The 25,657-nt window shown below is 38.3% G+C and overlaps 1 protein-coding gene across 1 annotated transcript in view; it reads right to left on the minus strand.

The window, feature by feature from the left end:
• Nucleotides 1-1,742: 1,742 nt before the first annotated feature.
• nbas (NBAS subunit of NRZ tethering complex) overlaps nt 1,743-25,657 on the minus strand; it is a 158,583-nt gene continuing 134,668 nt past the window's right edge. The window contains exons 50-53 of the mRNA XM_044105892.1: nt 25,359-25,498; nt 20,046-20,193; nt 18,535-18,669; nt 1,743-2,674 (exon numbers count right to left, since the gene is read on the minus strand). Coding sequence (XP_043961827.1) covers nt 2,399-2,674; nt 18,535-18,669; nt 20,046-20,193; nt 25,359-25,498 — 699 coding nt within the window. The 3' untranslated portion in view covers nt 1,743-2,398. The remainder of the gene's footprint in view (nt 2,675-18,534; nt 18,670-20,045; nt 20,194-25,358; nt 25,499-25,657) is intronic.

The following is a 25,657-nucleotide window of genomic DNA, read 5'->3' on the forward strand; positions in this document are numbered from 1 at the left end:
GTTGTAAGGAAGGGCTCTGATTGGTCAAAGGGCTGACATCAACAGAGGTGTGCAACAAAGGTTTACTGTATCAAAGTGTGCATAGGTTATAAATTATTGATAACTAGGTGGAAAATAATTTATGGACCAGACTTGATCGCATCCAATTGTGTTTAACACAAGTTCTCACGAACCGGTTCTTGCACGCTTTAGATCTTTCTGTGCTTCACCACACCTGAAGCAAATAATGGCTCATTAGTAGGCCTGTGCACAGCTTGATGACATGCTGGGAAGATAACACCATTTTAATCAGTGAGACATCTAAAGCACGCAGGACACTGGAGCTTGAGGTGTGGAGGTGGACACCCCCAGTTTAGACGATAAAAAATTTGAATGGATATCTGCATTTTGAGCATCTTGTTCAGTGTTGTGAGATGGTATTTACCCACTTACAGAATGCTTCAGTGTTTTTTTTTTGCTTTCTGTCACACTTAAATCTTCCATATCGCCAAACAAATATCAAGACTAGACAGAGATAACATTGAATAATCAAAATGAAGTTTCCAAACGATGACTGTTTATACAAACCGATCCATCTCTAAGTGAAAAGGTGATAGCCCCAGAATCCAAATGTTCCCAAAACTGATGTCATAAAATTGATTTAGATCAGTAATGTCAAGTCTTCTCGGTGGTGATGCAATACAGCAGACCTGGGTGGTCACACTCTACAACTACCATGTTGCTGCCATCTTGTTTTTCTGAAACTGTTTTACAACAGATGTACTGTAACCCACGCCTTCCAAAAAGTTCATCAGACGTCATGTGGACTCTGTTGAAGTTAATTCTTGATGCTACAAAGTCATCAGGTCCAAAACATTAGGAGGCAATTATTTTTCCACTTAAAACCAGGTTGGTTTAGATCACGTTTTCTTTTATAAATGCAATCTCATTTGAAAAGTGATTCTTTTTTATTCAGTTTATAAGTGTTTTTGGAAACAGCATGACAAAAAAGAAATTTATTAGGAGCCAAATATTTGTAAAGCTGAAGTAGAAGTGCTGCAGACAAAGAGGCAGGGAAGAGAAATCAAATCATAAATGTGAAAAAATATTCCTCACTCCCAAACTGCAAAAGTTTTTCTTTGATTAAGCGGTTTATTCTTTCATTTTGGGAACACAATGGACAAAGCTACCTGCCAGTGCTTGAAAGGAACAGGCTCTAAAAAAGTACACCTCCGCCGATTTGACAAGTTAAACATTTTGGTGTAATTTACTTTGCTTTGTAATTAGCCTTGCATAAAAAAATAATTTTCTTTTTTCCTTTGAGCAATTATCCATGTTGAGAAAAGAAAAGATTTGAACGCTGTGGACGAAATCAGTTTCCCCAGAGAACAATACCTGGCTGCTTCCCCCACAACACCGTAAGTGCTGACCAGTGTAAACACTTCACCAAACTGCTTTAAAATAATTGCGCCACACAACATAAAAGTGCATTCAAGGGCCATGATAAATACATCATCAATGTTTGGGTCAGAGGGCTGTAATTATCCCCATAACAATGTGAAATTGCTGCAATTATGATGCAAATGTTTTGAATGTATTCATTTGGGAAGAGTAACAGTTTTGCAATGACCTTCTATTTAAGGGAACAGTGAAGTTGAGAAAGGTTAAGAAAGATTTTCTTCAACAACGCTGAGACCTCATGATCTGTAGAATTTTCTTTTCAACAAAGAAACAGATGCACAGAATGAAAACACAAAGCCTCATTATCGTTACATGTTCCTTTATTTCAGATCTGATAAGTGGGACTGCATGAAAACCACAATCATCTTGTATTGATTTAGCCAGAACAAATCATGCTGACAGCACTGTCATACACCCACATACATGTTTATTCCTAAAAACACACATGCGCGCACACACACAACATAGGGCAGCCGTGGGGCTAATTTGTTTAGAGGAAATTAATTAGTTATTATTAGGGAGAAAACAACGGAGCAGAGGCAGGGTGTTTAACGGCGTGACGTTAAAGAGGCAAACCTGTCATGGAACAATAGGCTAATATCCACCCACCGCTCCCAGCTACCGCTCAATTACTTTATCACACAATAGGAGACGTTACGCACGTATAAATGCGAGGAGCTTGTGCGGTTTCTGATTAGTCCCTCCGTCTGAACGCTCAGTCGTGACTGAATGACAGCTGAGAACGGGGCTGTATACGTCTGTGTGCCTTTCTAGTTGAACCAATGTTTCAATATTAAAGCAATCACATCTCATGCTGTTGAAATAGTTTTCTATTGATGATCCCTCAACGAAATTAGAGAACTAAATACAGATATATGGCTTGCTAGTACTTCTACACTCTCTACGTATACCTTAGTGGTCAAAAGCATCCTCTTCATCCCGCTGCGTGGCATCTTCCTCACAGCCACTTCTTGAGCACGGACAAAGCAGAGTTGAAGGTGAACTGGGCCCTGTGAGTTCCTCTGTGAGAAAGCAGTAGGGAGCCTGCCTCTGGCCCATGGCCCATCGCCTTCAGGTCCACAGCAGCTTTTTCCACGTCCCAGCCTCCCTCCTGCTGGTGGGACAGCATGTGGGAGCTGAGCAGGGGGTACAAGGCCGAGGAGACGCAGCCCACCAAGAGGTCCGCGTCCAGGAGCAACGAAAGCAGCTCTGAGTCGCAGGAGGAGGCAGTCTCCTGCAGGGAAAACAGACAGGGTCGAACAAGTGTAAACATACATGTGATACAAGCTAAGTGATACAAAGGATATACTAAAAAGGTGCATTCAGACCCCATTACTTTACTTAATGGGGCTGACTGTATAGATTTTTTAAAATATAGTCAAGCGTTAATGTATCTTATTGATATTTATTTATGTGATAAACCAAGACAAATACTAGTCTGTCGATTTTTAATCTACTACAACAAATTGTCATCAGAAAATACCTAATTAGTAAAAAGTGTCAAAATAAATACAAATGTCCTGTAGTTTGTTTGTGAAGAACTAAACACAGCAATCACACGGCGTGGCCCAAAACAACCCCATTGGGACCGTTTAGAGGAATTGGTTTTGGCATGGTTTTAAACAAACTAAAAGTGTTTGTTTATGGTAGGAACGTGATCTGACCTCAGTGCAACCGACCTTCAGGATGTACGCTGCAAATCTGAGCCAAGCGCCTTCCAGTAGCCAGATATGGATTGCAATGAAAGATTCAATAGAGTAAACAAACTAATAAAGGCTGCATGCCTTTCCATAAAACATAAATCCTAATGCTACTTTTAGGAGGTCCTCTCAAAATTAAGTGCACAACAGCCGCTTCCTGTTTTTACATTTGGTAGTCCCGCCTCGGCCCCTCCAACCAATAAATAGAGTGACTGCTCTCTTATGACTGTTATCTGTGTGAAAAGAAACCAAACTAACAGAAAAACTTACAAGTTAAACTCAACAGTTGATTTGGACCACAGTAAATGAACTTTACATTGTGAAAAGAAACCAAACTAACAGAAAAACTTACAAGTTAAACTCAACAGTTGATTTGGACCACAGTAAATGAACTTTACATGCGAAAATGTCCTTGGACAACAATAATAACCAACAGCATCAGAAAGATCCAGGGACACAGTGAGGATGAGGGAGAAAGCTGCGAGAAGAGCAAGGTTTGGCTGTAAAACAATATTCCAAGCTTTATACATCTCACTGAGCATTATTCAATCCATCATCTGAAATTTCAATGCACATGGTACATCTGCAAGCCAACAAAGAGATGGCCATCAAACTACAAAGTAAAACTTATAAGAATCAGGACTTATTCTGTTCCCATCTTCTGTTTATTGGCCAGAAGCTAGGCATACTCTATTCAATCTGACTGAGCACAAATGATTTGCAGCTACAGTAAAAGTGATTCTAAAAAAATATTTCTTTAGTTGGAAGGAATAAAAAAAATTTCCACCACACTTTCTAGATTTTTATTCGTAGAAAAACTGTTCTTCCACTTCACAATTATGTGCTGTATTATTTTTGTCTGTCACATAAAATTCAGTGCTGCAGTGAGAGGTGTACAGGTTATAAAGCTCTCTTAGATCATAAGACACTTTGTCTGGTGTGAGTAGTTGAAAATGTTTCATAAATACACTTGACATTCGCTTAAAAAAACTGTTATACAGTTCAACAGTATGGATACTTCTGTCATACCTTCTGGAAGGTATAAAAAAAAAAAAAATGTTGGTGAAACAGAAAAAAATTCTGCATCAGCAGCAGAATGTGAGAGTTGTGAGTGATTACATTGTCCCATGCTTGATGAAACCTGATGGGGTGACAGTGTCACATCAGATCTTATATTGACCCTGACGATGACCACCACTCCCCCTGGGATGAGCCTTCACACACACGCACACGCACGCACATCTCTTCAGTCTCTGCAGTCGCTTGTGTTTTCAAGAGGAACAGTATAAGCTCCCAGAAGTATAACTGTAAACACACAAACAGACCTCTATGTAATATTTTAATCACATCATCTGCCTCCTTACATCAGTCAATTACATGCAAATTCCACCCACTAAATGCTGCAGTGAGTGGTGAACAGGGCATGAAAAATCAAGGCTGAGTGCCGAGGGTTGAGAGGCCGTCTCTGCCTCTCACTGTGAGTCAGCCCTTCTCCTCTGTGACCTTTCACCTGTTTGCTTTCTCCATTATTAAGCTCCAATTCGCTTTGGCCAACTTTACACGTGGAGACAACAGCCAGTCCTAGACCAGGTATTTTTGGAGCTGAAGCAGATCAATTATAAATGTTGGCCCCATGTCTTATCCTGCTTTTGTGGAGATGGTGAGCGAAGCCGGATGAGTTTCTGCCCCCCCACACCCTTTCACCTCTAAAATCTCTCATCTCTGTGTGAGCCACTTGTCCTTTTTTTTTTCTACCTCTCGCTTTGAGGAGAGGTGTTTTTTTAAAAAAAAAAGACACAAGAGAGTTTTAAAAGGATGGCATGATGGGGTCTGAGCATTTCACAAGAGACTTCACAAACATTTAGCTGCTGTCATTGATGATGACAGAGCCCTGGTGGAAATACTGATAAAGTTTTGCTGCAGTGTTAAAAGATCTCCAAAGGAGCATTAATATTCAAGGTTTATCTGCATTTTCAGTTCAAGTATACCAAAAGTGCATGGTTACTTTGGGACTGAGGGAAGGCAGAGCTGACGGATAACGCTTATGGAGATATAGTTCTTTATGTCATGCATGAGTAATAATTTAATTTCTGGGCCTTCCATTGAGAGAAACGACTGGATGAATCATGACAAGCCGGGGAGGGGGAACGGAGATGGGCTATGAGGTCATTTCAACATAATGACAATTAAGAGAATGAAAGACATGAGAGAAGTGGCAGTGTGGGAAACATCTGATAAAGATAAAAGGGATGAGCCAAAGAGCAGTAGGGAAGACATGCAGTCAAAGCAGCTGGTGCATACATTTTTAAGTGTCCAGGAGCTGCACACCAGAGCCAAAGTGAAGCTTTTCAAAAAGACTTTCACACTTTGGATCAGACCTTTTTTTCCATTTTGCTGCCTCAACAGAGTTCCCCCCATCTCCAAATATAACAAGACATATGTGAAGATCCTCTGTATGTTGACCTATTCCAAAACCTTTTATGATTATCCGGAAAAGTAATTATTTTTTTCAAAATGTATTAAGATTAGAGCAGCAGAGACAGAACTTTCTGATAAATCCGAAACAAGCTTTTCTCCATGCAAGTGGAGAAAAGCTTGTAGACGTAGTAGATATTGTAGCAGATCTACAACGTGTCGATCTGCTACAATATGGCCGACCTGCGGAGAGCAGTGAGGGAAGCTGAAAGGGTCAGTAGAGTCTCAACCCTGTTTCAGAAACTTAATCTCTTCTCCATTAACTTTCTGAACTGCCTGCCGTCAGGCAAACTGTGTCACAGCCTCAAATCAGGACCACCAGACTCCCAAACAACTTACTGCCTCAAGCTGTTAAAAACTTTAAGTGCTATTAAGATCATGAAAACCAATTTAAAATCTTATTTGATTTGTAATATTTGCCCTCTATTATAAATTCCTAAAAAAAAGAGTCTGCTTTGCCTCCAGTTTATAAGGAAATGACATTAAATTTATTTAAAGAGGAAAAAGGTACATGTCTGGACTATTTATTTCTAAAATGTCAAAAACGTGTTCCAAAGTCTGCAAAAAAAATAAAAAATTTTACTATATCTCCTATTATCTAAAGTTATCAAGACCATTAAAACAATTATCAATGTCCAGAATTTTTCAGATCTCAAGGCAACAAAGAAACTTAATATGCCAAGCACAGAAAATGCAAAAATAAATAAACGACAAATAAGAAAAATATAAATATCTTAAACAGATTTCAAGACGATCCACTTATTTGAAAGACGACAATTAGAAGTGAAGTTGGGGTTATTGTTTATGAAAAGTCAATAAATGCACCTGTCTGCAGTTGGTAGCAGTTCAAAGAAGTGCAAAATTCACCCACATTTTGGGACATGACTGTGTTTATGAGTCATCTGCTTGATGTCCATTCTAAGAAAGGTTGAAAGAATGATTTACTTTGCAATACAAAGCTTGAAGCTTTGCCATTAATTACATTTAGTAGTTATAGACTTAGATATAAAATTTTCCAACTGTTAATAAATCAAACCTAAAAGATTAAAAACCTAAATAAAACACGCATTTCACTGCTCTGCAATGTGAAGAGTCTGCATGCAAACATTCAAGAAGCAGTCTGAGCAGACGGCGGCCCAAATTATGAAGCTAACCTGCTGCTGACCCACACATAAACCAGAAGCACTGCAGCTTCTGTTTTATGAATCTGATTGTAAAGTGACTCAACATTAGCCATCAGAGAGGAGAGATGAGGGTACCAGGGCTGCCGGTGTTTGAGACATTACACCTGCAGAGCCGGGAAGGGAACAAATTAGAGTTCCAGCACACAGGAGAATTATCACATACAGTCAGCACTGGCCGCACAAAACAAACATTTGGAATGGAAGAGAGGGGTGGAAGTATGGATTGGTCAGAGGAAACTGTGACCAATGCAGAAATAAATACTAATAAAATTCTGTCTTTCTCCTACTTCTGTTTATTATGGAAGAGCTCAACAGACCTGCAGAGCAGAAAGGAAGTAGGGGCTTCAAACAGTATGTTCACTAACACACACCACACATACACCCCCACACATCCCTATACCTCCCAGGCTATTACAGTTTGACGGTGTCAAGAGAGACAGCCGATTTGAGTCTTAGAGCCAGCCGGATTGACAGCTGAGCTGAAAATAGATGTGAAGAAGTATGTGAGAAATGGAGGACTGGAGTGGAATCTTGATATTAGAGCAGCACAGATAACTTTGTGTCCTTCTAGCAGCATGAAAAGCTCTGTCACATTTCAGGCACGAGTGTTAATCCAGCATTTTCACCTTCTGGATAAGTATACAGCATCAGACTGCTGAGGGTAATGACGAGGTTCGCTTTGCCCCAAAATGCTACAGCTAAATTCTATATACAGGAACCACCAGTGAAGTAAAAAACATTTCAACTTGGAGGCTGTAGTCAGAATATTATGATGCAGTTTTTCTAGGACAGAAAAACTTGAACCATTCAGCGCTTTGTTGCAAGAATCATTACAACACATTTTTCTTCTTTTTATATTTGTGAACATTTCAGCTGCACTATAATGTTTTTCTTTTTACGTTATTAGGATCACTGCCTCCTATCAGTCCTCCTTGGTCTACTTTTTGCTACCTTTGATGTCTTAGTCGAAATATTTGTGGAATAATTTAAGGGAGTGACGCCAACATTCACTATGAACTTACTTGAAAACATTTATAATTTAAACAGGATTGCAGTTGTTCAGACACATAAGCTATCTGCAAAATAGCATTGTGAATACAAACTCTTTGGTAAGATGAAAAACATTTAATTTACCTTCAACAAACTATAACTAACACACTTTTACTTTGTTCAAACATAGGAAAAGATTCACCAGAGCACAAACAAAGTGCCTAATTGGACAATTATTTTGCTATTATGTAGCTCCACACAATAATTTGAACAAATAAGCCTGTGTGATTTTACTCAAGTCAGGGTGGCAATTTGCTGACACCAGTGGTCCATTTACACTCAGGCTTTAATGCACTGGAAACAAAAAGTATGACTGCCAGTTAATTTCACCTGACCTTCCACAACAATGGCTTTTTTCTTTGAGTGAACTTGTGCCCTTTTCACACATCACCTCTTGCATCTGGCCTCACAGGCTTTCCTGTCTATTGGTGTCATGTGTGAAATTACAGAGGCAGAATGAGAGGTTGAAAATGACCTAGTGCTGATAATCCTCTGTGTCGGCAATCGGGGAAGGTAGTCACATAATTGAGAAGCCGTGTGTCAGTAGAGGACGGTAGATATTTTGTGGATGCAGGGTTGTTTAGTGTAAATTAGAGATGCAGCGATCGGAATTATTTTTGGCAGATTTCTGATCTTTGGTTTCTACTAAGCTTTGACCCGTCTACACCAATTTTAGTCAAATTATATTTCTAAGAACTCTATGAAAAAAATATAACAGCAGCAGCAGCAGGCATGTGGAGCATCTTTAATCATTTAAAATGACAGAGAAAACCTAGAGTTGATGGGAAGTGTTGATCAATAAAAGTGAAAATGCTTGTTTGAACAGATAGGTTTTCAGCCAGGATTTAAAAACTGATGAGAGTTCTTCGGAGTGAGTGGGGGAAATCAATTGTTTCTCAGTAAGAAGGAATCATATGTTGAAGCAGGAAAACCATTTGTTAGATACATTTGACCATCATATAGAAGTTGTAGATTAACAGAAGTAACTTGGTTTCTTTTCAGAAGATGCATTAATTCACCTTATAGCAACATCAGTGGAGTCAACAGCTTCAATCAAGGAACTTGGCCCCTTGCTGCAAACCGCAATTTAATTTCTGCCTATTCAGCAGCAGTGTAGGGAAACTTATGTATCTGAACAACATAGAGATGAGGCCGTCCCAAATAGCTGGCATGGCACCCATGGCTGAGGGAGGACTGACATTCCTGACTTGTCAGCCAATTCCCGCTGAAACGCTCGTTTGCAAAGACTCCGAGTATAATGAGAAATTGAACCAGAATCGGTAACACACAGCTCCTTTCAATTTTCTACAGTGTAACGCTGTGGGCAGTTCCACACAAAGCTCCAGGATTATTTCCCTGGGTTATCAGAAGAGGCTAATAAGCAACTCGTCATCGTGTGGCAGCAAATCAGTCTGATCTCTGAACATGCGCTTCCTTTGAGTCCTTCCGTTGGCGATGTCCTCCAGCAGTCCCAAAGCCATCTCCACTGTTATGCACAGCTTTGCACAGATATTTCATGTACACCTGTGATTTTCTACATCTTGTCCAACTTAAGATTCCTCAAACTTGACTGGTTGGAGTTCATTTGCTGATCCAAATCTGTTTTTTTTTGTTTTGTTTGTTTTTCTTTGGAAAAGTGGCCAAATTAACATGCATTTTGTGCGCATTGACGCATAATCTGTTACACATTTAAATCCACATGTCACAAAAATGGAGAAAATAAATTATTTAGATTCAAATTAAGTTTTCCCTTTTTTTAAAGAGAGTTACATTAATGTGTAAGGCGAAGTGCGGTTCATTTTCAATCTTTAAGTTTAAAAATTTAATTAAATAAAAAAAATTTAATTGAAAGGATAAATTAGGATACTTCTAAAAAATTTGAAGTGTTATGTTAAAAAATTTCTACAAGTCTAAATTTCGGTTTGCTCTACAGCCAGACATTTAGTTGGTTTAATATTAATGGCTTCAGATGTATGTGCTTTTACTCCTCGACTCTTTCCTGTGATGAGCTTCTTCTCACAGAAAATAAGCAAACACATTTTCTTTGTTATGTAGGGGGAAAGCAGACTACTATGGGTATCTGGCACTGCAAACACCAATTTGTGTTTTCCTGAGGCCTCTTTAACTGAAACATTACAATTAGTCCAAGCAAATAATGTGAAAAAATAGGTTCTTTTTATAAATATTTCTTGCTACCGTTATTATCTTGTCTAGTTAGCAGTGTCTTCAATATTTCATTTAAAATAGCTGTTCATCTTTCCTGTTAAACTTGAAGAATAGCAATTTGCCATCATTACAAGCTCGACAACAAACAGTTATAGAACATACTGCAAGACACAAATTATTGTAATTTTTTTCCTGCAATGTCTGTATACTTGTACAGACAATTTCCTGAAGCCTTAGTCCATACGACAAGGAGGGAAAGGAGACGAGAATAAGACACAAAGAATAAAAGGACGGCAAAAGGTAGGGAGGAAAAAATAGAAATTGTGTGACATTTAGTAAATGGGATAGAGAATGTTGTGTGGAATAAGAAATGTTTACACAAACATACAGTATATATATAATTTTTCAAACTTAAGACCTGAAATCAAATTCCATACTTTTTCAGAGTTTTCCATACCAAGAAGTAATTCTGGTTTATGTAAAAGGAATGAGAGATTCACTTGGTAAGTAGCTTCCTAATGGAGTTTTACATTTTATAAAGAACTATTTTAACCCCAATCCTTGGTGACTTGAAATTAAGTACCAACAAGCCACTTTCATAATGTCAGAAAATGATATTCAGTCGTACAATATTCACAGAGTCCTTAGCAGCAAGAATGTTGGAATTAATCATCCTGTTGAGCTGTGATATCTAAAGGATGACTCTTGCATCACTCTTTAACTTGAAACTGGAGCTACATATCTGAAGAGGGTTTTCTGGTCTCTTCCTGTTTTTCCACAGAAGTTTTTCAACTCTGCGCTTGATGAACAAATCAATAGAGACTAAATCTAATTGAGAAGGGAATACATCCATCATGCCCTTCTTTCCTTGTCAGGTGTCAACAACCTTGAGAACCTTCCCTGAGCTGCACATGTTTGGTGCACAGGTGTGCTTGGCAGGTCGTAAGACCTTCCAAATCTCCTCAAAGGCCTCCAACAGCACGCAGCGTGTTTCTTCAAAGAGTTGAAAAACAAGAAGCATTTTCTATCTCCTGTGAATTTTCTTTTACTCACAGACGGTGTTCACTTTGAGTGAACAAACAATCAGTGTGACAAGACAACTGACACATCAAACTACAGCTATAAGGCGACCAATCCCCCTCCCAATCGCTCTTGTTTTCAGCCACCGCTTCTCATCAGACAGCCAAGGTTGTCTCCTGTTTATTTTCAGTAGTCTCTAAATAGGACCTGAATTGCCTGGTCAGTATTTTGCATGCCTGTTTTCAATTCACGCTCAGTGCGACACTCATTTCCTGTATACCTCTTGGTTGGCTCTCTACCTCCTTGAGCTAAATCCAGCTGAGAGCTTAATTGGGAGTACCGAACACGTACAATGCTTAATACATTATGCATGTCCAAGCCTTCTTTTATCATTTAAATCATAAAGCTCCTTTGGAATGCCAGACAACACATAACCATCTCCTTTTCTCCTCCTCTCATCCTTTTCTGTCCCTCCTCACGCTCTGCTTCCCTTCCCTTCACTCTGCCTGTCCCTGGGCTTTAGCGCTACATCAAATTGAAGCGCGCACACGCACACAAACACCAAACACCATCTTGCTTACAGCAAAACGTGATTAAAAGTGACAGAAGAAGAGGTTGCACAGCCCCCCCAAAAAATAAAAACGAGCAGGTTGTGACGCAGCTGAACAAACACAAGCATACACATTCAGGGATCCACCCGTTGAGTCTTAAGCAAACAGAACTAGCTTAATAGGTCCAATATGGGACCAAAGCTGTAAATAAGCTCATTTAAACAAGCAATTAGACACATAATCACTCAGTCAAACACATGCATGCACAAGTCTGTGGTCTTTACTTCAGTAAGCAGGAGGAGAATAGACTTTCTAGTTCTTTGGACAGACCTTTTTGTTAGCTTGACAACAAAGTCTGACATGAGGTGCACATTAAAAAGCAAGTGAGAAAAGCAAAACGGGAGCAGACAAGGGAGGAGAAGAGGCAATTAAGCTGTGAATTGACCGTTCCCTAAGTCACAACAGGCCAGTCAGTGATGGAAACATAAGTAGGCCCAGGGAGCATTCTTGTTGCAATAGATTAAATGATGTGTTTATCTTCATGCTGCCGAGTTTCTCTATTGAATTTGAGGAAATTGTTGAACTCTAGCAGCCTTAGTCATCATGGCTGTGTGAGGTTTCACTGGCAGCCTCACTCTTCATCCTAAATGCGTTCACTGCAGAGGCACTGTTAAAATATTCAACTGGAATGTATACCCAGAAAATAAATATTAGCAGCTTAAAAAAAGATCAAGAGAATAATTAAAAGTCCACATTACTCTTGTAACACAAATTAATTGTTACAAGAGTAATGGAACAAATTACTCTTGTAAGAGACTAGAATTTTCATTTGTATATTATATATTACATACTGTTATTATTGCGGGGCAATTTCAAGTTAGGTGGTCCGTGAGTGTTTGTTAAATGCATTAAGTGGTCCTCCAACAGAAGAAGTTATTGAATTGAAAATATATTTGTAAGGAAAAAGAAAACAAAAAAACAATGTGATGCTCAGAGACAGTAACTCAAAATCTGATCAAAAGATCTAAATTTGTGGGTGTGCTGTGGTGGCGTAGGGGGTAGCGCGACCCACACTTGGAGGCCCTGAGTCCTCGACGCGGCCGTCGCGGGTTCGATTCCCGGACCCGACGACATTTGCCGCATGTCTTCCCCCCTCTCCGGCCCCCTTTCCTGTCAGCCTACTGTCATACAAGGGACACTAGAGCCCAAAAAAGACCCCCTGGAGGGGGGTAAAAAAAAAAAAAAATCTAAATTCGCAAACAAATTTCGCAACCTATCTAACCAGAACGCTAAAGTTTGAACTAAACAGTATTTTTACTATTAACTAGATGATTCAGTCTTCTACTGTTTATCAGACTAGCTAAGTTTACCAGGGTAAAGTGGAATAAGAATGACCTTTTAAGGCAGGTTTGGTTTTGTTTTATTTGATTTTATTTTTGTGTGATAGACTGTTGGTATTTTTAGAATGTAAGGCTGGGGAATTTGTTACTTTTATTGTAAACTCCATTACTACAATACAAAAATGACCACCTTAAGCAATGCCAAACGAAAACAGATATAAATGTAATGGTAGACGAAGAATGGAACTGGAAATAGAACATTCGTCAAAGTGTTATATAATGTTGGAACTCCTTCACACTAGCAGGATGACTCTCATCAAACCTTTAGATTAGTTTCCCATTAGGCTAGACTTGCTTCCTCTTCAGGAGTTCTACTTTTCTCCTCCACAGCTATAAATCATCTCTAAAATGAGCAGGGGAAGGAGAGCAGAAAACAAGACACTATGCCACACTGTTCTGAAAGCTGTGAAAGCTTTTGCTGCCAAACAAGAGAAATAAAGGAGAACACTGCATTTTTCTGCATTAAGAATCCACTCCAATTCTCATTACTTGCTCTACTACCTCTTTGTCTCCCTTTAGAAAACATCATGTCATAATCCCAGTCGTCTCTTCCCTTCCTAATTTCTTGAGCAGCTACTGTGTTGTCCCCTTACATGGTACAGCAAAGCTATTTAGCCATTACACAGCACCATCAAACGTAATGTAAACCCAAAGCTAAATTTACACACATGCCAAGCCACTTTTCTGAAATGCCATTATAATTAAAAAATAATCTTCATAAAAATGTTATTTAATCACAATCTGGGGAACATATCAGTATTCAACAAATTAATGGTGAGGAAAATTGTAACTGCTGACATCAGACACTGAACAGAGGCAGGAAAAAATGTGCTTGAAGATAAAGGCTGCCAGTCACTCCTAGCTGCATGTGGTTTTCATGCAGTTAGGAACAAGTGCTATGCTGATAAATCCATTGTGCACTGCAGCCAGACACAACTTCAGACTTGTTAATGTCTTAATAAATTATGACTGACATTTAGGAAACCTTTCATGTTGTGATTCTGAATGCTATAATAAAGTGAAACAAATTTAGCAAAAGAGCAATCCTTAATGAAACCCTTGAACTAACCGAAAGGTAAAAATGGTCAATTAACAGGTAAGCATCTGTGGTAGAGCCTCTTGCTACATTTCTAACTGACCAGACTGAGTCAAAAATCAATCACGTCTGATCCTGAGATACTGATCTGCTAATGGCTGCTGCACAGTGGCCGTTGACAAGCTAAGGCTATTTGTAGATCTGATAAAACACCCCAGAGAAGTGTCCTCCCCTGTGAGCTTGAATTACAGCAAAATAAAAATGGAAAAATGGCAAGTAAGCAAGTCAGATAAAAATAGAAAATAAAAAGTAAATCACAAACAGATTTTTATCATCATCACATCATTTATCTCACAAATGTTTTTGATAGCTAAATAATGCTAAAAAATGTAGTAAAATGCATGACGCCCTAGAGTATATCTAGAGTATATCTCCTATACTCTAGGGCAGGGGTGGGCACTTCTTGTCCTCGAGGGCCAGCCTCGAGTGCCTGTGTTGAAGTAGATGTATCTCTACTTCAGCACCCCTGAGTCAAATAATGAGGTCATTTGCAGGACTCTGGAGAACCTGACTGCACTTGGGAGGTGATTCAGCTGTTGGATTCAGGTGTGTTGGACCAGGGAGACATCTAAGAGTTGCAGGACACCGGCCCTCGAGGACCAGGAGTGCCCTACTTAGGGGATCATATCCCCTACTCTAGATGTTAGAGTAAGGGATTATATTCTATATTCTAACATCTTTCTGTCAGGCTTTCTGACTACATGAGCAAAAAGAAATTTAAAAAGTAGCAGGAAAAGGAAAGAACTTGATTAGCATTGCTTGTGAGCAACAGATGTTATCATCCAGGACATGTTACTGTGAAGTGTCTTCTCTGCAGTCCAGTCATTGATGTCTTGGTAGTAAGTTTCCATTCATATTGTTTACCAAGACTTTCCACCAGTATTATTTTGGAAACCGTTTTTATTCCACCCTCAGCTGTTGCCAACAAGGGATGTGAGGTCTTCAGTTACATTGTTGCTAAGGAAAGCAGCGTGACCTCAGTTGGAGGGTTCTTCAAATTCACTAAGACAGACTGCAACAGAAGATCCTTCTTCTCCACAGTAATCAGCATCTACAACAACTCTTTAATGAACCTTGAATGATATGAGTTACAGCAACACTGAATTTCCTTTGGGAATAAAAGCATTTTTGAATTTTGAATTAAATTTGAATCAAAACCTGCGGTAAGTCAGTATATCCTAAACTCAGGGTCAGTCTAGGTGCCAAAAAAAATATTTGGTTCTGCAGCCATGGCTTTATCACCTTGAGTTCCACCTTTCTAACATTTTCTTCAGCAAATTCAGAATAATCAAACTTGGCATATTTTTATCGAGCTACTTCTTTTGCCATACGCACATTTATCCAAATGGAGAATCTACTGTTTCCTACACTCTGTTTCTGCCAGGAAAACCTGTGTAATTACATTTTGGGCAATGAGCTACCTGGCACCAAACTAGGTAAATAAATCTGCCTGATACATTCAGATTTGCTCTTACCCTTCATTTATGATACTTTTTAAAATCTTTATTTACAAAGAAACATTGAGAAATATTTTTTCTACCATGTATAGAAAACACTGGAATAAACACGTGCAATGACGGTAGACAAAATCTGCAATTCCTTACAGATTGATTCTGATTTTGCTTTTATGTCACAAGATAACCTGTATTGAAATATAATGCGGTTTTTAACTGAATACTTCATTTAATAAAAAAGGAAGAAAGCTCATCAAACCAACCTGAAAAAGTAACTGCCTGTTAAACCTACGCCATCAGCATTTGCAACAACTAGAAATTAGACATTTTCACTTAACTAGAAACTTTGATCCAAATGAATAGTTTTATTAATAATTTCCCTAAGCAATTACTTAAAGCTATTCATAGGCAGAACTAGACTTCTACTACACAACACGAGTCTAGTTTTTGTGATTATTTTTAGGCATTCAGAGGTAAACTGGCTGGTGCTTCTCCGCTCGAGGTGATGTTTCCATCATACAAATAAATCATGTCCTAAGGCAGCAAAGGTGTCCCAAAGCTGCCCCAGAAAATCATTTTATCACAATTATGCCGAAGGGGCAGGATAATAATGTTTTTCTGAAAGGTTTTGTCTGTCTTACAATGTATGAGGAATCAAATGGTTAACTTTTGTCTCATTAGTTCAGAGAATATTTTAATAGGGTGCCAATATGTTTTATTTTGGAAAATGGAAGACAAGCATTGAATTTCTTCAACCGATGATATTTTGTCCAGACTGAATTGCTGAATTTTGAACCACAGCCTTATGTGGAGGCAAATTACAGCAATCTTTTTATGACCTCAGGATGAGTTCTTGGTGAACTCTTGGAGGCTCACCATTGTTCCATTATCTCACCATGATAACGGATCTCACTGTGGTTTTCTGGAAGGAGGTAATTCAAATACATCCAGTTAGTTTTGGATACCGTTTTTTTTTTCCTCCATTGTAACCAAAACTGGCATTTAAAAACTGCTTTTTCAATTAACTCAGGTGATGTTTGTCACATATAAAAATGAGTTTAATGATTTGAAACATTTAAGTATGACATAATAGCATAAACAAAAATATGTAGGCGCACACACTTTTTCATAATACAGCGTGCCGCAAGTCAGAAACAAACACCACTGTGTAAATGATAATCAGGCTCTTTCTTAGTGCTGCTATTGGCTAACGAAAACCAATAGCCATAAAATGACTCTGCAAGAACAATGAGTGGTAATAAGTGTGACTTAAGCTTAACAATTTATTACACATATCTCAACACCTCCCTTCCGTCGCCAGTCCTTATTCTCACTCCCAGATTTTTTTCTGAACTCGTATTGTTTCTCTCACTACTCCCTCCGCTATAGGTCCCTCAGTTCTTGTCTTATGTCACTGTGGGGTAAAAGCAGGTCTAATGAAATAGGAGCTTGATCTTTTCATTTAATACAGGCTTAGTCAGTTAATTTTAAGGCTTTCTCTTATCTGATGTAGGAATAAAGCGAGGGTCCACAGAGTCTAAGAGGCCTTCTTTATGACAACTGCTTATCTGATTGGAGGAACTGTAGAGAGGAGCCGACACGTTCTTAAAAGATTGCATCGTTATCTGAGCATGGATTCTCAAAATGTAAAACATAGGCAAATGGAGGAAAACTCCTTTATATAAATGTTTAGACTGTTAAGAATTGGAATGTATCCCGAGGATGCTTTAAAGAGGCTTTTTTTTTTTTTGGGACTCCTCAGGATGAGATCTGAAATTGTTTCTACTGTCTGCTTCTTAGTCAGAGTTGTGTGCTTGTAAGAAGTGAAACTGAACTGGATGTGAGGCCACTGTTGACAGGGTGAAGCCCAAATATTGATCCAGCTGCAAAAATCTGCCCATCTGGAACCTTACAACTTTATTTCTGTAAGAAATAATCAATATTTTATTTTGCTCATGCACAACGGTGGTGTATGAAGACTGTTCAAAAGGCTCAGCCTTCAAATAAAGAAAAACAGCATACATCTTGGAATTATATTGACTGTGCTTTCAAAGTGGACCTCTCAGTATCTATTCCATAATTTCTGGACTATAATACCTTTACACATGCTTTTGGCACTGCGATGCGACTGATATATGACTTTTACCAACTGGTTTGGAAATGCTGATGAAGAGGACAGCAGAAGCTCAAAAGCAAAATTGTCTCAGAGATAGAGGAAGTGTGTGTGAGGCTATTCAGTTCTGAGATTGAAAAAGACAACTTTAGTGTTTTTAGTGCGCAGAAGGAAGGTGAAGATAATGATCAATGACTTTTCCTGGTAGTTTTCTTTCTGTTTTTTTTTTTGGTGCAACACTAAATTAAACAAATCTGACAAATGCTTCCCAAGAGGCTATAATTAGTCAGGATTTTATAATAGCACCCAATATGTGGATTAAATTGACCAAATCATTGCAGAATGACTATGTGTGGGCCAACCAACTTTTTTCATCAAGGTGTGAAAAATGTTTTCAAAAAAGAATCGGTCAAGCATAAACCAAAATTATATTAAGCTCATAATATAATTCTCATATCTAACTGTAGAGAACCTTTAAATTATTTTTCAAAAGAATATATTATTGTACAAAAAACTACAGTAATTGAGTAACTAACGGGATAACTGACAAATTCATTTTAGGTATTATGTAATAAAATTGGGATTTTTTTTTGTCAGTTTCAGTCTCCGTTTTAACACAGCACATGAATTTTTTCTGCATTTTTTACAAGGCTACAAACCAAAAACATCTGGGCTCTGACAGATGGTTGAGGGAACCAAATAATCTGAAACACCATCTTGGGTTTAGTGAAGCTGTAAAAGAGTGCCATTTTCAAAGTGCATAATTAATTGAATACTTATCAAAAATGCATTCAAGACTACTCTCTATGCAGTGCAGCCAGCTCAGTCTGAACTTGAACATGGGATGCTACAGATTTGTTTATTTATTTTTACAGTGGCACTTACTGCACTCATGCTGTTGATCTGATCCAGAGTCAGCTGCAGCAGCTGCTCATCACCACTCTCAGCCATCAGTTTCAGTGCGGACTGCTGGAGGCTCGGCTGGTTTTGGAGCAGCAGGTGTGCTATTTGTCGGATACACTGATGCAGGACAGAAAGAGGACGAATGAATGGACAGAAAGAGAGGGTGATGAGCGAGATGAGTTTGGTAAAACAACAGCATAAAAGTGAGAAAAAGAGGACAAACGATGGGAAAGAAAAGAGGAGAAACAGTGAAGGTTAATCAGTGAGCTTATACTGTACAGTGATAAAGGTTTACACACAAACAGATGTGCGCTGCAGACACTGGCTCCTGTTGCAGTTCCATCCTGTAATGTATGGATAACACAATGCAATCTGACTCCCTCATGCTTCGGCAGTTTCATTTCAGCAGATTCAAATTAAAGCTGTTCAGAACAGAGTAAAAGGCCTCCATCTGCACCTCCCACCCCTCCTTCCCACAGTAATATCAGACAGCCAGGCTGACACTAGCCTATTCACACTGAATAGCATTAGCGCTAAACTAATATCACAGTCAGCTGGCCTTAGACATACAGAATGACCGGCTGAATGATTGGCTTGATACTTGCATAGTGCTCAGCAGGGTATGAATAGCATTAGGGAATGTCGGATGTCAAGGGCTTCTGGTGAATATATGCTTTGCAAAATCACAGAGCTGATGCTAAAACATTGTACGTCTAATAGCTTTAGGCCCCTGCATTAAGATATGGGCTAAAATGCAGGTATTGCAGCATAGTTTGCCTGAATTTAAACAAGCTTAAGGTAACCCTGAGATAAAAAAGGACATTGAAAATGTGCTGAAGCCACATTCATTATGCTTCACTATGTTGCAGGGGTGACAAGCATTTCAAGAGATCAGGTCCTGGATTTATAATTTTACAGGACAAAAGAGAAAAAGAAAAACATTATGTAATGATTTATCTTGGAGAGTTGAAAATGATATATTTTATGTTATTGTACAGTCCTTGAACATTTACACAGTTATTCATGTTACAACCACAAATTTTAATCTGTTTTAATAGGATTTTATGTGAAAGACCAGATCAAAAGATGTGCATAATTGTAAACTGAAATTGTATAAGTCTGGAGGAGCGACAGAAATCTGCAGCTTAGCTGGAAGTGTACTATTCCTTCCAGTTTCTAATTATGCACTACATTATGTTCATATGACATACAGAATCCTAGTAAAATACAAAGAAACTTACGATTGCAAAATTAATGCAAAAAAAGATTGATTACTTCTTTGATTAGGTCTTATAAAAGCAGAGGTCTCAACACGGGTGTACATGACACTACAGTGCATTTCCATATTACTTTGCTGCAGGAATTCATATGACATTGTTATGCAATTTCCTTCAACATTATCTGCTGCTACTGTCAGTTTGAGCAACTATAGGAAAATAGAAACCATAAACAAAAACTCCCAAAAAAACTACTGCACCATTTTTGCCAGTTACCTGTACAGGGAGCTTGTGTTTGGTCTTGTAAAGAGACCTCACCATGGAGACCAACTCCTGACCTAAGTCTAATGTGCCCTCTGAGGCCTGGCAGCGGGTCAGCAGAGCTGAGGTCAGCATCACCCAAGGGTTACGCTCTGACTGGGCTCTGCAGAGAAAAAGAAGCACATGAATGTATTGTGTGCAGTATTATACCCACAAGTTTGTGTTTTCTATAAACAATATTCCGATAATTTAAAAGCTTGATTAAAAAGGCAGGTGTATAAATGAAAAGCATATTTCACTGCAGTTCAAATAGCAGTTAAAATTCCAGTCCTAACAGGACATAACTAGAAAAGAAAAAAAAAAAACATTTTCAAAAAGCCCATTACAGGAGAAAATAGGTTTTGAGTTTTCTTCTTAGAAAAGGACAAGGAAAAACAAAACAGATTTGAGTATACCACTTTTGAATAATAATAAAAAATAATAATAATAAGTAGAGGACATCTATTTTAACAATTGAAAATGAATAAACACAATTTTAAGATTTTTTGTTAATTACATTTTTAAAATCTAAAATTAGTGTCTCTTTGTGGACTGACAAAACCTAAATATCGTAAGCACTTATTACTTCAGCTCATACTGTATGTACAATCACCAGCAGTGATCCAGTGTTTTTGGTTTTGATTGCCCTCTATGAAATAATGAGTTTTGTGAAAAAGTATGTTGATGGCTTTTCATTTTGCTGCATTTTCTGTAAAGCTGCTGCTTGATGTTATTGTGTTTCTAACCTTAGGGCTATCACATATTGTGTTGTAAAGCTAAACCAATATCTCACTACCTCAAACCAGTGAACTGCAACACTATTCATTCTTTTCTTTGTAGTGCTATGACATCAGATGATAATCCTGCTAGACAAAGACCGGATTAAAACAGATGACTACAGTTTGAGCACCATATGGCATACATTATACTTAATGAAAAAAAAAATGAATAAAAGCAGCATAAAAATAAAAGACAGGCATAAAAGCAGCTAGAATGATCAGGAGGTTTGTAAATAAACAAATGAATTCTGGCCATGATATTATGAAGACAATGCTTGACTAAACCCCCCACTCCCTGCGGTTAATATTAAACACCTACACTCAGCATCATCCTTCTCCTGTGTGTTTACACACCAGAGGACAGCTGCCAGCACTGACAGGGATCAGTATGTTGACATGCTCTTATGAGCTTTTTACGACCTTCAATAATGCCTCCAGAGTAACAGATTAGCTCCCACCAAGGCCAACAGATACAGGATACACAAGCTTCAGTCAGAGGGGGGGAAAAAAAACATATAATAGCAGTAGTCAATTTTCGGAGACAGGTATTTAAATTCTGATGACATGATGTTAGATGAAAGTCACATAAACCTAATTTTGCTGAGTGAATGAAATGTTGGTGAGTGTAGTTGGATGATGCAAAACAAAAGTCTTGTTGCATCTAATTCAAGCCACAGAAAGAGAATTACAAAGAAAAAAAATTAAGAGGCTCTGAGGCTTTTAAATATTTATGTGATATATGGGAAACAAAACGTTACCTAGTCAAAACTGTACAGACACCTTCAGTGGTTTGGGAATGTTGGCACAGCTGAAGATTTTGGAGGTGATTAGCATGACAAGCGGTGCATTATTTATTGAACAGAGAGCAAAAGACAAAAAATCTGAAATGAGATAGGGAGTCCTTTACAGATTTCAGACTTGTTGGCCAGATATTAAAACCACTTAGAGACTTGAAATACTCTCTGGTCTCAGGATCACAACTGAATGAAAGGAAATATCCTTTAGTTATCATGCTCAGGACTGGGAACAACTCCTTGAAAAACAGATATAAGTAGCAACTTTTGGCTCCTTTAAATCAAGATAAAGTAAAGCATTATTTATTTTTTATTACGCATTTGATATGAATTGTTTATCTTTATGTGATGACTAACCTTCAGAATTGTTTAACAAATTTTATGTCCCCAAGTATCATTGTCTTTCCTTAAAAATCTTTGAATGACCTATTGAAATTGCAGGTTTGCAGTAGAAGTAATCCTGCTATGTCTTTAAATAAATAAACTTTGCTTATTTCTACTCAAAGATATTTATTAAAATCTACCAATATAAATGGTTAGCAAATTGTTGCACCAACTTTATTGTTTAATGAAGTGCTTTATCAGTGTTTGATGGAAAATTAAATTCTTCAAGGGTTAAAATCCATTATCAGATCTGTCTGCTTAATTTTTTTCCTTAAAAAGCATAGAGTACAACCATGCATAAACAAGTGTGGGCTATGATGACAAAGACAAGTAGGGCTTTTGAGAGCATCATTTAGTGTAAAAAAAAAAAAAAAAAAGACATCTCTCCATCCAAGAACTTGAGTTTCATGCCCTGAGATGCTGCGGCCATGGGAACAAACAGAATCCACTCATGGTGCTGCCACACAACACTCTGAGCTTTAAAATAACAGACAGGAGAAGGATGCTGCAGCATGACACTGCGAGTGTCTGTGCTCTTGCCAAATCTGTCACAAGGCGCAATGTGAGTCACAGCCAGCCTCAATCCATGTTTTGAATCATGACTCAAAGAATGTGGACAAACCAAACGATAAGCTCCTCTCTTAATTCAGCATCCAAACAACAGTCTTCTGTAGTCGCACTGAACAAAATCCTGACTCTAACCACACACACACCATGTTTCATTCTGTGTGAAAGCATCTCTGGTTTTTAAATGAATTCTTAAACACACAATCAGCTTGATGTTTTATTTACATCTGACAGGGCAGCGACAAAACTGAGGTTAGAAGAAGCAATCATGACAGCCTCAGCAGTCTGACGGTTATGACGCGCTAAAAGTCAGAGGACTTCCAGTCAAAGGCAGAGTGCAGCTGTGTTGTCTAAAGCTAATCCTATCTCTCCAACTTCTTTTGTAAAAAGCTCAGCACAGAAGCTGGAGTCGGGCAGAACAATTTGTCTCCATTCCTGAGTGCTAGGAGGAATTGATTCTCCATCTAATGGGCTATTTCCACAGTATGAGCTTTTTAAGTGACCTACTACCCTTTCAGGAAATCAGGGGGTTCACCTGCAGCTCTGGTGAAGGAATTACAGCGTATATGGGCCTCCACTGTCAAACCTTATGGCCCCATCCACAGGACCTTCTGCCGCCTTTATCAACTGGAGTGTATTAGAGACAGGACTTGCTGTGCTGAAAACTGACGGCTGATCATAAAAAGTTATTAAGACCTGTACAGATTCATCCCTGCAGCGCAGTGTAATGTAAATGTTAAATGTCTGAATGTAAAAACCCCCTCAAAAAACAAAAGCTTCCACACATGTCACAATGAACCAGATATCAAACCACTGGCTTTGACTGTTAATCAGTCAAATCCCACCTTTTTCAAATCTTTGAACACACACTGTCAGGCTACACTGACATCACTTTTTAGTGTGTAAATAGTTACCAAGAGAAGACAATCCAATTTGTTGTTTTCTGTGTCGCTGATGTGTTCAAATAATAAAAAAGTACACAAGGCATAAGAAGCTACTGAAAAGAAAACTGAGGTGTATATACTGTTCTTTCAGGCATCTACAACAATGATTGAAGATAACAGCAAGTTGAACTTACTCAGCAAAGTTTCTCTGAATGTCAGAATAGGCTGAATGAAATGTTGGCAGATTTTCAGAAATCTCAGCTCAAGTGAGAGTCTAATAACTCTACAGATATTAAACCCCACAGTGACTGCTGACAGGTTCATATTTTGATCTTCAGGTAGATGCAAATAACACAACATGTGGAAATATCTAACTTAAGCTGCAGATTGAAGCCTTTTGAGCGACACTCCATATTGACGTCTTAACTATGCGTTGTCCCTGTGTTCGTTGGAACACACCCCGCTGTTTACCAAGAACAACAGAGCAGGAGAGAAGTAATCTCATCATCAGGGATTTATCAATATTAGAGCCAACTTTTGCTAAGGCTCAGATGTTCCCAATGTGTCTGTGAATAATTAAAGACACAAATTACAGAACCGACTCTCAGTGAAAGGAAAACGAATTGTGTGAAAGCAGCCCATTAAAAATGTCAACGTGTGCCTTTCTTTTATAATCTTTAAACTGAATCGAGTAAAATACTAAAACACCTGATGGCTTATGTACTCTAAATATGCATCTTACCTAAAAACTATTTTGCCTTACTTCTTCAAATTTCACAAAGACTTGGTGCCATTTCTGAAAAAGACACATGCAGTTGTCTAAATCTATTGGGGAAACGATAAGAAAAACTAAAAATCTGATGAAGGTTTGTTTCCCTGGAAAAATGATCCTTCCCATACATTGAGCCTTTTTTCTGAGTGACATCAAAGTATAAACAATTACTGTAAACATTTTTCAGTTTTTATTGCAAAATTAAAGACACGGCTGTGTTACCTAATATTTGTCAAAATATTGCCACTAGTAGACAACAGTTCTTTTTTTTTTCTGTGCTGCAGTCACCCATAGCGCCTGTACAGCTCTATAAGAATGCATGTCAATCACAACTCAAAATGTCAGTTCTCATCTATCACTCAGCTTATTGTAAATAGTTTTTAAACTTTTAAAAAGCACAGTTGGGAAAATGGCCTGGAAACACAAAAATGTCTACAATTTAAAAGTCAAAGTAAGTCCCTCTATGGATGAATATAGCAAGCTGTAGGTAAGAAGAACTATAACAGTGCATATAAAACCTTTTCTAAACATCCTGAAATGAAAAATGAAATATTTTAACCTGTATGAGAAATACACTACCCTCTTTTATTTGCCTGACCTGAAAAGAAACTCTTCTGGCTGAAACTTTATTCAAACATTTTGTGGCAGTGTGAAGCTGTGCCCAGAAATGCCCCAATGTGATAAAGTGTTATATCAAAATCCCAGCCAGAGAACATGCTGCCTCTGCCAGATGGTCTTCATCCCCAAGTGCATCCTCCCCAGATAAACATCTTACATTCACTGGAAAATGAGATTTATCAGATCAGGTTGGCTTCCTCTATTGTTTTGGGTAGTATTTTTGGCCACATTTACAGATTAACTTTAATAAGTCACAGTTTAAAACCCCTTGAGCAGTGCCACTAAAACAAAGGAATAATGTTACTTCATCTTCCAATGTTTTTGAAGTCATGGCCATTATTCTCACCAAAGTTACAATGTTGGATGTTGTAATGGTTTCTGAAAACCAAACATTCACTTTTATCATCTGGGCACACAATAATGCATTTAGCATTGGTCTTATTTGTTGATGCCATTGAGGAAAGCTGCAGATGCTACAAAAGAAAACTTACACTTCATCTTTCATCATGGGTGGCCATGCTTGCAGGAGAAGCATGAGCAACTGAAAGTCCTCCCACTTCTGCGCTCCATCCAACATCTCCTGGAAAAGGGCATACCGTTTGTCTTCATCCTCCACATCCTCTACCTGGACCTGGAGGTAAAAAAGTGGAAAGTGAGGAGAGGAAAAACACCCAGAGGGCAAAACCAGGTTACAGATTTAGGATTTTACACATATGATTCAATAATACAGGTACAGGTGTTTGAGCTTTTGAGATGTTGATGTGCTGCTCCAGGTTGTTAAAAGAAAAAT

This window comes from Gambusia affinis, linkage group LG22 (genome assembly GCF_019740435.1).
Source record: "Gambusia affinis linkage group LG22, SWU_Gaff_1.0, whole genome shotgun sequence".
NCBI classification, from domain to species: Eukaryota; Metazoa; Chordata; class Actinopteri; order Cyprinodontiformes; family Poeciliidae; genus Gambusia; species Gambusia affinis.